The sequence below is a fragment of the Petaurus breviceps genome, unplaced genomic scaffold, assembly GCF_028583685.1.
Source record: "Petaurus breviceps papuanus isolate PSGF00001 unplaced genomic scaffold, PetGlider_PUasm1.0 90919, whole genome shotgun sequence".
NCBI classification, from domain to species: Eukaryota; Metazoa; Chordata; class Mammalia; order Diprotodontia; family Petauridae; genus Petaurus; species Petaurus breviceps.
This window is the reverse complement of record NW_027187378.1, coordinates 30605333-30619144: the sequence shown is the minus strand read 5'-3', so window position 1 is coordinate 30619144 and position 13812 is coordinate 30605333. Positions and strand designations below refer to the sequence as shown.

The window sequence follows — 13812 nt, the reverse complement described above, 5'->3', positions numbered from 1 at the left end:
TCTCTCTCTCTCTCTCTCTCTCTCTCTCTCTCTCTCTCTCTCTCTCTTCCTGTCTCCCTCTGTCTCCCTTTACTCTCTCCTTTCCTTTTCCTCCCCCCCCCCCCGCCTCCCATCTTGGATTCAAAAAATCCAACTCTATCTCTAGGTCTATGTCTTTTCTTATTCCCATCATCATTGATAATAGTTCACATTATATCATGTTTTATGTTAACAAAGCATCTTTCTCACAACAACCCTAAGTAAATTCCCTCCATTAACGAAGACTTGAAGCTTTTTTACAACTCAGAGTCTTAGAGAGTTGCCTGGAGCACTGAAAAGTTAAGTGACTTGCCCAGGGTCATACAGCCTGTATATGTCAGAAGCAGGGTAGGTCAATTTTGAAGCCAGCTTGCTATCTACTCTACCAAGTTGCTTCTCTCTTAATCTACAGCACTTGATATTCCCAGGTAGTTTGTCATCCAAGTATTCATCAGGCCCAGCCATTCTTAGCTTCTATGATCAGAGAAGCGTGACAGGCTTGGTGTAATTTGTCCATAGACATCTCATTCGTTATACAAGGATTTGAAGGTTCAGAGAAGTTATGTGGTCGCCAAAGCCACACAGTGAAGAAGTGTCAAGGACAGGACTACAACAAGGCTCTTTTCTGACAAGTCCAGGATCTCTCCACTCTAACATATTCCACCCCACTCCTCCCCCCATCTGAATCCTCACTCCCTATCTCCAGGGATGTGTCTGCCTTCTCTCCCTCTCCCTTTGGGAAGTCCAGAGATACTCACCCTCTGGCTGGGAGAAACCCTTCCAGAAAGCTGTACTGCCCAGATCTGTAGGCCGAGGAGGCCCAAGGAGGCTCAGGGCCTGCACCTTCCCCCCCAGTGCCCCGAGGGCTTCTGGCCCCCAAAGGCTGCTCTGCAGAGTTCTCTGTAGTCCAGATACCAGCACGGGCTGTAATGGGTAGAATTAGGGAGAGAGAAACCAGAAAAGGAGAATGCATCCAAGAAAGGGCCATAGCCTGGACTTAAAGAAGGATGCTATATAACTTACTTGTGTGGGACTAATGAGAAGGACAGATTTGGAACAAGGTCCTCCTTGTCTATAAGGAGTGAGGCAGGGCTTAGGATAAGAAGAACTTGGGTGAGTTGGGTGGTGGTAGCCAAGAGGAAGCCCTCACCTGGCCCTGTCTCCAGTGTTCCTGGAAGAGGTGGAAGTTGTGTCGGGGTTGGGGTTCCTGAAGCCAGAGCAGGGCCCCCCGAGAAGGCAGACCACGAGGAGGAGGAGGGCTAGGCAGACCGAGTCCCTTCCGAAGCCCTGGCCCCAGTGCCTTCTCTTGAATCTTCCTCTCCACCACCTGGGCAATGATGCTATCCAGGATGTTGGTGATTCGATCATCCTGCAGACCACAGGATGCATGTCAACACATTTCCTCACACTACCCTTTTCTGCCTTGATGTACTGCTAAAAATTTTTATTAATCCCTTACTCAGTACAGAGCCCTGTGCTCAGGAGTGGCTAAATTTAGAGAAGACATAATTTGTGTCAACAAGGAGATTACAGTCAAGTAAGTTGAGAGCCCACTCCTAGTCCAACGGTTCCCCAAGGCCTAAGACCTTCCCCCCAAGCACTCACATTGGGTAGGGCTGGGGTCACAGGGGCGAAGGCCATGTGAATGCGCTCATGGCCCAGGCAGAGCTTGACAGCTGTGGAGGCAAGAAGTTCACAGAGGGAGGGGCAGGGTAGGGATCCCCGGCTTCCTTGGGCTTCTCCTGGAGTTTCAGTGGAGTCTGTGGCCTCTGTGGAAATAAAAGCTAGGACTGTAGGGGCTGGACAAGAATATCACATCAGTCTTTACAAACACACTATTTTCCTCCCCTATAAATTCGTGCTTCCCACTCCCTCAGGACCTCCCCACATTCATCCCAAAGTGGCTTTATCACACCTGCGCCCCTCCTCTGTCTCTACATGGTCCTCGAAGACCTCCCAACTCTAGAGCTCCAGTTAGGGGAAAGTCTTCTCCTCTCTTCCCCTTGCCCCACTTCCCCCTACCAGGTTCTCAAACAGCTCTGGAGGTGAGGCAAGGAGGGCTCACCTTCTTTGATTTCCTTGGTTCTGTGTGTATCACCATTGCAAGAAGATTGTGGGGCTGGAGGAGTTTTCTCTGTTGGCTCCTTCTGTCAAAGCCAACCCCACCCACCCCCAATCCAATGAAAATTTTAGAAATAATGGAATGATCAGGGAGGTGTGGGGTAAGAGGAAAAAAATTCTCCCATGAATCCTTCCTGCCCCCACACAGTGCTCCCAAACCCCTAGCTCAGAACTTAGGACAAAAAGCCTATTTTCATCCATGTCTTAACACCATCACCAAGTATAACTGGTGGCAGCTTTAGAGTATTCATGCGACATGATGTTAGGTGCCAAGGAAACATAGTTAAAGTGTTTGGAGCTCAGACAGGCTGCCCCACCTCTACCCCAAGGTCTCTTGGGATTCTCTCCTGCCATCCCTATTTCCTCTTCTCAGCTCTTACCTTTTGTCCTCTGTCCCCAGGAGCCCACACTCGAGCATCAGCTTGGCAAGGACAATGCCCTCGTATGTCAAACTTGGCCCGGACTTGGTGCATCTTGATGCTCATCTCTGCCAGGGCTGAGGGAGTGAGAGAAAGCAGGAAGTCACTTCTTGGGACTGGGAAGAAGGTAGCTATTCAGGACTAGCAAAGTTGCTGCTCCCTTCCCCATCCCTCCCAGCCCAGATGTGAAAACCAGAAGGTGCCAGGGATCAGGGAGGGATTCAGGAGGCAGAAGGAAAGGAGACCTCCTCCTGCTATCTAGTTGGTGTCCCTCTGGTTCCTGCAATAAATGTTCTACACCCCTGTTGGCTCACCCTGGCTGGGGACAAACTGGGTCAGTATAAGAGAGTGAGCATCATGCCCGGTGCTGTGGGCACACCCCTCCTGGGGCTGCTCCTGAGGGCCTGCTGAGGTGGGAACAGAAAGGTCAGAGGTCAGATGAGCAAAACAAAACCCAAAGGTCATAAAAGTCAACTCTTAAAAAGCAAGGATGTGCTGAGGGTAAGGTTTAATTGGACTTAGTCACAGACACTCCCTGGTAGGGTTGTTTGTCTATCTATAGCTACCTCAGATGATGTTAAATGGAGGCTAGGGCTGGGGAAAGGGCTAAGCTTGACCCAGAACCTGTCTTCCCATTCCTCCTTCTTCTGGATTCCCATACAAGCATTCACTCCTTACCTGTGGTATCCCTGGCCCTCCTAAAATGACCACAGGCCAAACAGAGCCTGTAGCAGCAGTGAGGGCAGCCCCAGTGGGTATTGAAGAGTCCACGGTAGCAGCGGCTACAGGATCTTGGGGCATTGGGGTCCTCCCATGGGACAGAGGAAAGGGTAGGCTCCCCCACTGCAGAGAAAATAGGCATAAAAACCAAAGAATTTAGCAGCAGGCCAAAGAATTCAGCCTCAGAGGCATCAGGGATAGGAACAGGGGTGTTTGGTCCTAATTGCACCTTTCCCAAAGAATGAGGATAAACCAGAGCCTGGTGGAGGAATAGTGGAAGGAAGGAGGTAATCAGACCACCTTTCATTTTTAAAGCCCTTATGACTCCAAGGCATCAGAGGGAGAAACCTTTTCTGTAAACTCTAGCTTCTACTTTAAGCATCTCCCAATCCCCACCACCCTCAGTTGCTGGCATCCCCCTCCTCAAAATATCTTTTTTTTTTTGGAGGGGGAAGGCAGGGCAATTGGGGTTAAGTGACTTGCCCAAGGTCACATGGCTAATAAGTGTTAAGTGTATAAGGCCGGATTTGAACTCAGGTCCTCCTGACTCCAGGGCTGGTGCTCTCAAAATATCTTGTATTTGTTTTGTTTATTTCATTTTTACTTGTCTGTGTACATATCATCTCCCCCACTAGAATGGAAACTCCTTGAAGGCAGGGATTATTCCATTTTTTCTTGTAACTCCAGTGCCTAACACACAGTAGGTACTTAATAAATCTTTGTTGATTAATAATGATAAACATGGTTAAAAGGACCCTCTGATCCCTGCAAGAGTACTCCATCCTTGCCATGCCTAACAAAGGCGTCATTTACATGTAATTTGGGAGTTTAACAAACATTTTACATGTATTATCTCAGCTGATCCTAGGAATAGCCCTGTGAAGCTGGCAGATGCATAATGTCATCCCATCCTCCTCCACCTCCATTTTACAGATGAGGAAAATGAAACTCAGAGATTTAGTGACTTGCCTCAAGGTTACAGATAATTAATTCTCAGAGCCAAGACTTAATCCAAGGTCAAAAGACGCCTAATCCAGTCTTCTTCCCACTATGCTAAGGCTGCCTTGCCTCACTGGCCTCTCCAACTGACTGCTGCTCCTGGGTTGTTTCAGTTGTGTCAGACTCTCTGTGACCCCGTAGGAGATTTTCTTGGCAAATCCCATTTCCTTCTGCAGCTCATTTGACAGATGAGGAAACTGAGGCAAACAGGGTTAGGTGACTTGCTCAGGGTCACACAGTTAGTAAGTGTCTGAGGTCAAATTTGAACTCAAGTCCTCGTGACTCCAGGGTTGGTGCTCTATCCACTGTACCACCTAGCTGCCCCTCCAACCAACAAATAGAGTCTAGCTACAAGTACAAGCAAAGGTAGCCCAACAGCTCAAAAATCTTGTGTCCAGCAACCAATTTCTAATAATTTACCACTGACTCCTGGGACAATCTTTGATAGTTATCCCAAACTCAAAAGCTGGTGGAGTAGTGCTGGGCTTAGAGTCAGGAAGAACTGACCTCAAATTCCACCTTGAACTAGCTGTGTCACCCTTTAACCTCTGTTTGCCTCAGTTTCCTGAACTGTAAAAGGAGGATAATAATAGCACCTACCACCCAAGGTTTGTCATGAGAAGAAAATGAGAAAGTATGTGTAGAGCACTTAGCACAGTGCCTAGCCATAGTAGATGCTATAGAAATACTTATTCCCTTCCCTTCCTCTTCCAACATCTCTTTGGCCACTCATTCATATGTTTACTCCTCTCCTTCCCCTCCCTTTCCTCTATAAGTATTAATTGAGTAACAGCTATGGGTTCAGCTCTGCACTAAAGACCTTGAAAAGGCTACAATAAGAAATACAGATAGGTCCCCTTTAAGGTCATTGTTATTATTATCTTGTTTAGATCTGTGATTTCATCCGTGTAGGGGACTCCCAGTGTGCCAACTCCCTCTACTAATGCCAATGAACAACTTCCCTGCTGGTTGTTTTAGAGAGTTGCCTGGGGCATTTAGAAGGTAAGTGATTTGTCCAGGATCACCTAGCTAATGCCTACTGGAAGAGGGACTTGAAGCCAAGCTGTCCTGACTCTGAAGTCAGCTGTCTATCAACTACTCCCGTTGTTCTCATTAATTGTTGTTGGCCCATCATTTCCAACTCTTTTGACCATATGGACTACATCACACCAATGCTGCCCAGGGGGTTTTCTCAACAAAGATACTGCAGTGGTTTGCCATTTGCTTCCCCACTGAACTAAGATAAACAGAGGTTAAGTGACTTGCCCAGGGTCACAGAACTAGTAAGTATCCAGGGCCAGACTTGAACTCAGGTCTTCCTGACTCCAAGCTTCAGTATGCTATCCACTGGGCCACTTAGCTGCCTCTTGTTAATGAGTTTCCCCAAAACATCCAGAACAATATTATGGAGGCTCCACAGGAGCAATGTTATGAATTTTATAAGTGAGGAATAAGGGGAAGTGAGGTGGAGGGGGACTTACAACTTTACAGGAGAACTTGTTTTGCACACATTAGCAGTGTTATTGTGAAATGAAGCTAATTATTCTGCCCAGTGGATGAACCCCCTCTACACATCCTTGACAAGTGATCTACTTGAAGGCTTCCAGAAAAGCAAGATTTACTATCTCCTGAAGTATCCCCATTCAATTTTTGAGACAGCTGATGATTAAGAAATTTTTCCTTCTATTGTACTTAATTCTGCCTCTCTGTCACTTCCACCCACTGATCTTAGTTCTCCATACCTTGAGGTAAACAGAATAAGTTTAATCCCTCTTCTATGTGAGTCTTCAAATACATGTCTTTTCAAAGTATTTTCTTCTCCAGGTTCAACCTTAGTTCCCTCTACCAGTCCTCTTGGACATGCTCTTACCAACATAGTCATCTCTTCTGTACTGGCTCTAGCCTATCAGTGTCCTTCCCAAAATGCAGTGCCCAGAAGCGAACGTGATATCCTAGAAGTGATCTGAATGAGGTCGGATACAGTAGGATTATGACCTTTCTTGTTCTGGACACTGGGCACCTCTCAGTACTTAGGACTGTGACAGATGCTTTGGCTGCCATGATCGCATTGCTGAATCATGCCGAGCTCCTAGCAATTCACTGAAATACCCACATCTTTTTCACATCGGTTGCTGACTGGTTATGTGACTATAGTACAAAATATAAGTAGACAAACTATCCAGGGAAAGGGGTGAAGGATTAATAGGCAGAGGTCAACCAAGACCCTATGAGGCCTCTGTCTAAGACAACTCAAATACCACCTTCTACATAAGGCCTTCCCTGATCTCCCCAGCTTTTCCAGTGCCTTTCTTCCCCCAAACTACACAGTATTTATTGAGGCAGCTAAGAGATAAGGTGAATAGAGCACTGGGCCTGGAGTCAGCAAGACCTGAATTCAAATCCAGCCTCAGATACTTACTAGCTAAGTGACCCTGGGCAAGTTACTTTACCTCTTTTCACCTCTGTGGGGATCATAATAGTATCTGTCTCCCAAGAGTTGTTATAAGGAGCAAATGAGAGAATAATTGTAAAGCGCTTAGCATAGCGCCTAGCACATAGTAAATGTAATAAATGTTAACCATAAATATATGGTTATATGCTTAGATAGATTCATCAATCCACAAAAGCCAAACATCTATGAAGTATCTACTATGTTCCAGGCACTGTGTTAAGCCTGAGGATACAAAGTAGAAAGCATATAGTCCCTGCCCTCACATTCTAATGGGGGAGACATAAATAGGTGCTGTATATAAAATATGAGTACAGAGTAGATACAAGAATACAAGGTAATTTTGTTTCCTCCTGTTTGCTATGGGACATAGTAAGCGATCAGCTTGTTGCTCTACTGATCTAGTCTTCCAATGGTTGCTTACCTTCCTCCAAAGCCCAGGCAAGGGCCTCCCGCTCTCTCCGAAGCAGTCTACAGAATCTGTCTCCCAGGCTATTCAGCAGATATTTGGCGAGATACACACTCAGCTTGGCGTCTGGACTGGGCCTGAGGCCTCTGCCCTCCTCAGTATGACCAGCTTCACCTTCTGGAGTCCTTGCTCCCCTTGAAGGTAACCTGGAGAGGGATTAGCAGGCAAGAGTCTTTGAAGAATTGAAATTCCAGAGCCTGGAAGAAGGAGATTCCCAGAACAGGGAAGTCTTATGAGAGAAATTGGGAGGTGGGGAGTGAGTTGGCAAAGACTCACCTTCGCACATTCAGAAAGTGACAAGCCATCCCTTTATCTTCCCTTTCCCCAAGGGCACAGCTCTGACAACGGGTCATTCCTGCTGGCAGTGCTGTGCAAGGCACACTCTGGAGCTCAAGTCCATCAAGGCCAGGCCTGCTGCCCAGGAATCCTGAGGGGATAATGCATCCTGTCAGGACTCTCCTTTGATCTACCCAAAAGAATGCTACTAATAGAAGCCTGCCTTGTTACCACCCTTCAGCCCCTTTCCCCAGCACTACAGCCCCAGTGCCCACCTTCCTCCTAGCCCAGGGTTCTTGAGCAGTGACCAGCTAAAATGGGTCACAGAAAGGCCCAAATGACTCTAAACAGGGAATGGGGGAGGAGGGCTGGTGTTCTGGGGGGTAAGGGTCCAGGATTGGGGTAAGGGTGATCATTCCAGGACAAGAATAGTGGTTCAGCCATCGAAGAAGTTGGATGATTCCAATGGTGGGTGCAGCAATACCATCGCCAGAGTGATGTGAGGGTTCCAAGGCAACCACCAGTAGTATAAGGTGATAGGAGAGTCCCAACTCAGGTCACAGTCATGAGAAATCCCATAAGACATTACCATCAGAACAGAGTCAGCCTATGCTTGGGGATCTGAGAGGTCCAGAGAAGTCCAATCCCAGGTACAGTGATCCAGATGGTGAAAGAGCTGGGACGGGCCTATCTCAGGCATATAAATCCAAAAGGCAAAATGATTCTACCTGACTTGCTGAGATCTAACAATCCAGGAAAACAGATGAAGAGGACTGTGGCTCCAAAACAGCAATTATCCCCCAGGTGAAGTTGGAGAGTACCAATGTGGCACTAATTCCAGTGGCTAAGAGACATCAGAGAGCCCAGGCAATGGCATAATGGCCTAATTAGTCAAAAGCACACAGAGTCCCAGCTTGGGGTCCATGATCCAACTGGGCAAAAGAAGGAACAGTTCCTGGCTTAGAGAGCGTGGGTCAGCAGAGGCTCCTCCAAGGTGATTTGGAAGGAGTTGTATCAGAGCTGTACTGCCCCCTCTTTTGCTAGGGTTGGCAGTGCCATGGCAAAGCACTGGGCCAGTGTTGAGGCTGGATACCAGTCCCAACACAGTGATGTGGCAGGTAATCAAAAAAAAAAGAATCCAGATGTGGGCAGAAGTGTGCCCAAAGAGAAAGTACTGTAAGGTCCCCAAAGAGTCAGTGGGATCCAGATGGAAATACAGTGTAGATGTTAGTATAGTAAGCAACTGGGAAAGGACCTGCTGAGTGTGAGAAAGGGCCATAACCTCACCCTAAGCCTTACCCTCCAGCCCTTGCTCTGATTCCCCAAGTCCCAGCTGCCCCAGCTGCCATTCATACCCAGCTCATCAACCTCCTCACCTCTCCAGCCATCACGTTCTGTCGTCTCAGCCTTGCTCCCAGGTGGTGATTCCAAAGCTTCCTGCCAACTCCCAGCCCCCTGCCCCTCACTGCCTGGGAAGGAGTCAGCTGGACGCTTGGGGGCTGGACTACCAGCTGCTCCCCCCATCTCAGGACTTCCCTCTCTTTTGAGGGACCCAGCCTGAGTGATTGGGCCCATCTCCTCCCCTGGGCACCCAGCCGAACACCCATACTGCTCAGAATGCCGATTGAGCCAGGTCTTCTTTAGCTTGGTATGATGGCTTGGGGGGCAGGCCCCAGGCCCAGGATGCTTGCCGACTTCTTCAGTGGACCCAGCTGTCTCACTAGCACCACCTTCTGTGCCTTCCTGGCACTTTCCACAGTGGCTATGACTCCCATCTCCAGCAGGTAGATGGGATGGACAGCATCCCACCTGATTGACAGACTGCCCTGGTGAAGGGCTCTCTGACCCAGAGGGTGGCCCTGGTTGGGGGTTTCTGAGGTTCCCATTTCGAGGCACTACCCAGGAACTGCCGAGAGTATGAACCAAGCCTGGGGGATGAGTAGGCCAGACGGTCCGGCTGCTGATTATATCTGGGCACCCCCCAAGAAGTGGGCAAAGGTTCTGGTGCCCACTGGCCCCTGATTCCCCATCCTTTTGGTAGGGTAGGGACCGATCCATTTCCCCAGCTCTCTGAAGATGCCCACCAGGGGTTACGCCCAACAACCCAGGTTCAGCAGTGGTCAACATCTCTTTTGCCAGGCGAGGTATGCCTAGATCTTTGTGATAAAAGCCCTAAAGGGAGAAGAAAGGGGTAAGCTGGGCACTGGCTTTGGCTCTTAATAGAGAGTGATGGAATGGGGGTGAGTGGACCTGGGGAAATGAAGGAATGGTCTATGGAGGACAGTTAACTTGGAATTGATCCTGGGGTCCCAGGCCAGGTCTCTAAGTTAAAATACCCAGCCTTTATGCCCTCTAATATGGTGTGTGTATGGGAAGGTAGGACACCCAATAAAGACTTGTTGAATTGAATGGAATTCTTCTGAAGAAAGCTTTCGCTGAGCCAAGTGATCAATTGTTTCTTTCCTTCATTACAGCCTCCCCAGTTTGAGTTCCCTCTGGGTATTCTCAACACTTTCAAGTCCTTACCTTGCTTCCTGAGTTGAAAGCAGGAGGACTCTTGGGCTGGGCCCCCAGGTATGCCCAAGGATAAGGAGCTAGGGGCCAGTCAGAAGGCCGATCGTGGGGCTGGCTGGGCACCAAGTAAGGAGGCAGGCAGGTGGGCACCCAGAAAGGGGTCCTCTCAAGGATCTTGGTCTCCAGAAGGAAGGGGCAATGTAAGGGCCGGAAAGCCAATGGGTCATTCTTGGGATGGCTGCCACCTTGTTCTGGGGGCAGGAGGTTATGACGGGGTTGGCATGGCTGACCACAGAGTGCCAGCTGGTGGGCTAACATTGCTTCCTTCCATCGCAGCCCCTCTTTGGCCCCCAACCATCCAGCCTTTCCCTCACCATTACGGGGTCCCTCACCCCCCAAGAATGGAAGTGGGTCATTTGAGCCATGGGGTAAGCCATGTGGAAACCAAGAGTCTGGGGTGCTCAGGGTCCCTCTCCAAAAGGGAGCAGGCTCCCCCAGGCACAGTGGCCCATGGTGTGGACCCCGTGGCAAAGTGCCTGGCTCCTGTCTGATTCCATTCTCTGATGCTGGCTTCTCCCAGGTGGGGGCGTCTTGCAGGTAGCTGGGTGTGCTTTCCATGATGCCTCTACCCTCATGGGGCTCTCACAAAGGGACTCCCTGTGATGAAACCAACAAAGCATGGACTCAGGTGCATTGCCTGGGCATCCCTGCTGCCTGGTACAAAGAGAGCCCCACCCTGGCAGCATCACAGCAGCACAAACCGGTAAGGCAAGTACAAGCCAACGACTGGGCACCAAACTGCCTGCCCACACACTGCCCTAAGCTTCCCACCCTGGACATGTCAATGCCCCCACTCTAAAGAAATGATACTATGCCTCCCTCTCCTTCTTACCCCTCCCCCTACTCTCTGCCATATTCTACCAAAGCCAGGGTACTTCAGCAGGAATAGGAGTGGAGTTGGGGGCCCTTTTTATTCTTGTTTTTGTATGTCCTAACATCTTTAAATATTTGTACCATTAGTTTCATTTGACTAGAAAATCAGTAAAAAGAAATATAATTCACTAAAGATAAGGGTTATTTTATCTTGGTTGAAAAAATTGCTTAATTTTTATAATATTCAACTGCCTATTTCATATTTACTAGTATGCAGTTGTGGTTGGTGGAAAATAGCCTATAAATCTAAATACCTAACACTAATATGTAACATCATACATAAAAAGTCAGATCATGACCATGTCATTTCCCTGTGCTCAAGGATCGTCAATGATTTCCTTTTGCCTCTAGGATAAAATTCAAAACTCCTCAGTTAAGCCTTTAAAGCCATTCCCAGTCTGGTTCCAGCCTACCTTTCCAGGCTTATTTCACGTTACGCCCCTTCATGAACTCTCTGTTCCAGCCAAACTGGTCTACTCGCTGTTCCCCAAACTCAGCATTCCATCTCCGGCCTCCATGACTTTGAACAGGCTGTGCCCCTTCACTGGAATTCACTCCCTCCTCACCTTCTTCTCTTAGAATCCTAAGGTTTATTCAAGACTCATCTTATGTGTTACCTGCCATGGGTAGCCTTTCCTGGCCCCCTTAGTCATTAGCAATCTCTCCCTCCTCAAATCTCCATTTATGTACTTAGCTGTAAAAAGATAAATGGCAGGACAGTTTCATCTTTATCTTTGTACCTCCCATCACCTACCATAGTGCCTTACACATAATCCACTCTTTATAAATGCTTCTTAGATTGAATTGAGATTGGATTGGATTGGATTGGATTGGATTAGGCAAAGCTCTTCAGTCCCACAAACTTGGGGTAGGGGTGGGGGACAGAAAAGCATAGATTTAAAAGTGGGAAACATCTAGTCTAAGCACAACATTGTACAGAGGAAGGCACTGAGCTTCAGAGAGGTTTAAATGGATCGCCCAAGGGGACACAGGTTAGTGCAGCAAAGCCTGGATTCAAACCTACCTCGGAAGTACTTTACCAAATTTAGTGTTCTTTTCACTACATCTTCAGGAGATACAACCTAGGACTTCCTCTCCACTAGCATATTAGAGAAAATGAACCCTTCGTGGAAAACTTTAAGCCTTGGAATCAGAAGATTTAGGTCCTGGCTCTGGAATCTTATTTAGTGTTTGACTTTCTTTCAATTTCTTTCTCCAGGTTAAGGAAATTTAACTAAATGGTCTGTAAGGTCTTGTCCAGCTTTGAAATCTTGAGCTTATGAGTCATGACCATAGCATAATATTTAAAACTGCAAGGGACCTCAGAGGTTATCTCCTCCAACCCCTTCATTTTACAGATGAGGAAACTGAGGCTTAGCTCTGTTCCAATTGTCTCATTTTAGCCTTCAGGGGTGAAAAGAGCATATATCTGGTAAAAAAAAAAAGTTACTAGGGAGGAATGCACCCTAGGGCTGAGGGCAACTCTCCTGGCACACCAAGCCAGTAGAAACTCTGCCTCTTCTTGGTCCTCTAAGACTATCCCATTTAGTTCCCCCTGGAAACCCAGAACAGCTGATAGGGTCTGGAATCTCCCCCTGGGCTCAGGTGAGTCCTTGCTCCTGGAAAAAGCTGAGCCATCTACATGAAGAGGCCCTAAAGTGAAGGGGAATTAAGAGGCATCCTTGCTGGCTTAGGTGAGGGAGTAATAATGGCCCTTAGAAGAGGAAGAGACAGGGAGAGAGCCCCTTAGCCAGAGACAGAGGGGCAGGGGAAAAAGGGAAACTCCCAAGCAGAGCAGTGAACTACCAAGACTGGTGTGACAGGTGTCACTGAAACTAACATGACAGCGTGACACAGGGCTGGCACTGGTTCTCAGGGGAATTCTGCGCCAGTCCAGTCTAGGGGTCCCAGTGCCACAAAAACAAAAAAGAAGTGAGGAAAAAGAGTTGGAACTTCAGAAACAGGACTCCCTGGTTTTCTAGGGGACCGATTTAAAGTGGGAATGCTGCCCCCGGGGACCAACAACTTTATACAGAGGCACATGGGTCCAAGACAATTTGACGGATCAGTTCAGTACTCTCTCGGAGCCCAGACGCCCGTGCTCTCCTCAGTCCCACTGTTGGTACTCACCTGTGCTGCTGGGGCCTGGCGTGAGGGCAGCGGGGGTCCTTGCTAGTGCTGGACGCGCCCTCCCCATGAGCCACCTCTGGGGCCTGCGGGCTCCTCTCACCCCCTCTCTCCCCCGTGCGTCGGGGGCGCTCTAGGGCCGCAGGTTGGAGGGGTCAGACTCCGGGATCTGCAGGATGCGGCACACTGCGCGGATGGGCCGCACCAGCTTCTGGGCTGAGGTTGTGGGCTGCGCCATGGGCCGCCGAGACTCCGTGCTGCGCCTCTGGGTAGTCCGGGCCGGGTCGGGGTTGAGGAGCGGGTGCCCCGCGGATGGAGGGAGCTGGGCCGGGGGAGCGGGCGCCCCCGGAGGGAGAGTGAGCTGGGCTGGGGTGAACGGGCTCCCCGAGGGGAGAGTAAGCTGAACCGGGGAGAAGGCGCCCCGGATTGGAAAAGGTAGAGTGGGGGGGGACGCGGCCGAGAGGCCAGGGGAAGGGGTCGTTGGGGGGGCGATCGGGGTGCCCTGGAAGGTGGCACCAAGTGAGCGCAGCGTTGCGCCTCTAGTGTAGACCAAGCGGCACGGAGAGCGCAGCGGGACCTCCTATCGCCATCGCCGGACGCGCAACTGGGGAGCCGAAAAGCTGCTCCGCTGGTTTACTCCTCCTGCACCCTGGGGGGAACAGGAGCCCGTGATTCCTCAGCCCCGCCCAGGCCTGCCCCCTCCTGGCCCCCCGGGGCTTCCGCCAACGCCCCTGCGATGCCACCGGCTGCGCACCCAGAGAATGAGT

The 13812-nt window shown here is 49.4% G+C and overlaps 2 protein-coding genes across 5 annotated transcripts in view; both read right to left on the bottom strand.

Moving 5' to 3' along the window:
- The window catches only part of HR (HR lysine demethylase and nuclear receptor corepressor), a 20040-nt gene extending 6854 nt beyond the window's left edge, over positions 1–13186 (bottom strand). For 3 of the 4 annotated variants that reach the window (XM_069075716.1, XM_069075718.1, XM_069075719.1), the window contains exons 1-13: positions 13049–13185; positions 11332–11501; positions 9998–10642; positions 8848–9643; positions 7472–7622; positions 7151–7341; positions 3237–3401; positions 2873–2965; positions 2520–2635; positions 2084–2165; positions 1624–1787; positions 1169–1387; positions 777–942 (exon numbers count right to left, since the gene is read on the bottom strand). In XM_069075716.1, the coding sequence (XP_068931817.1) occupies positions 777–942; positions 1169–1387; positions 1624–1787; positions 2084–2165; positions 2520–2635; positions 2873–2965; positions 3237–3401; positions 7151–7341; positions 7472–7622; positions 8848–9643; positions 9998–10603 (2749 nt within the window). In that variant the 5' untranslated portion in view covers positions 10604–10642; positions 11332–11501; positions 13049–13185. Of the gene's footprint in view, positions 1–776; positions 943–1168; positions 1388–1623; positions 1788–2083; positions 2166–2519; positions 2636–2872; positions 2966–3236; positions 3402–7150; positions 7342–7471; positions 7623–8847; positions 9644–9997; positions 10643–11331; positions 11502–13048 lie in introns of all 4 variants that reach the window. The other variant, XM_069075717.1, reaches the window with a different exon arrangement.
- Positions 13173–13812, bottom strand: HRURF (HR upstream open reading frame). Its single transcript, XM_069075720.1, has one exon. It carries the CDS (start codon positions 13281–13283, stop codon positions 13179–13181), a length of 105 nt encoding a protein of 34 aa, XP_068931821.1. The 5' UTR covers positions 13284–13812; the 3' UTR covers positions 13173–13178.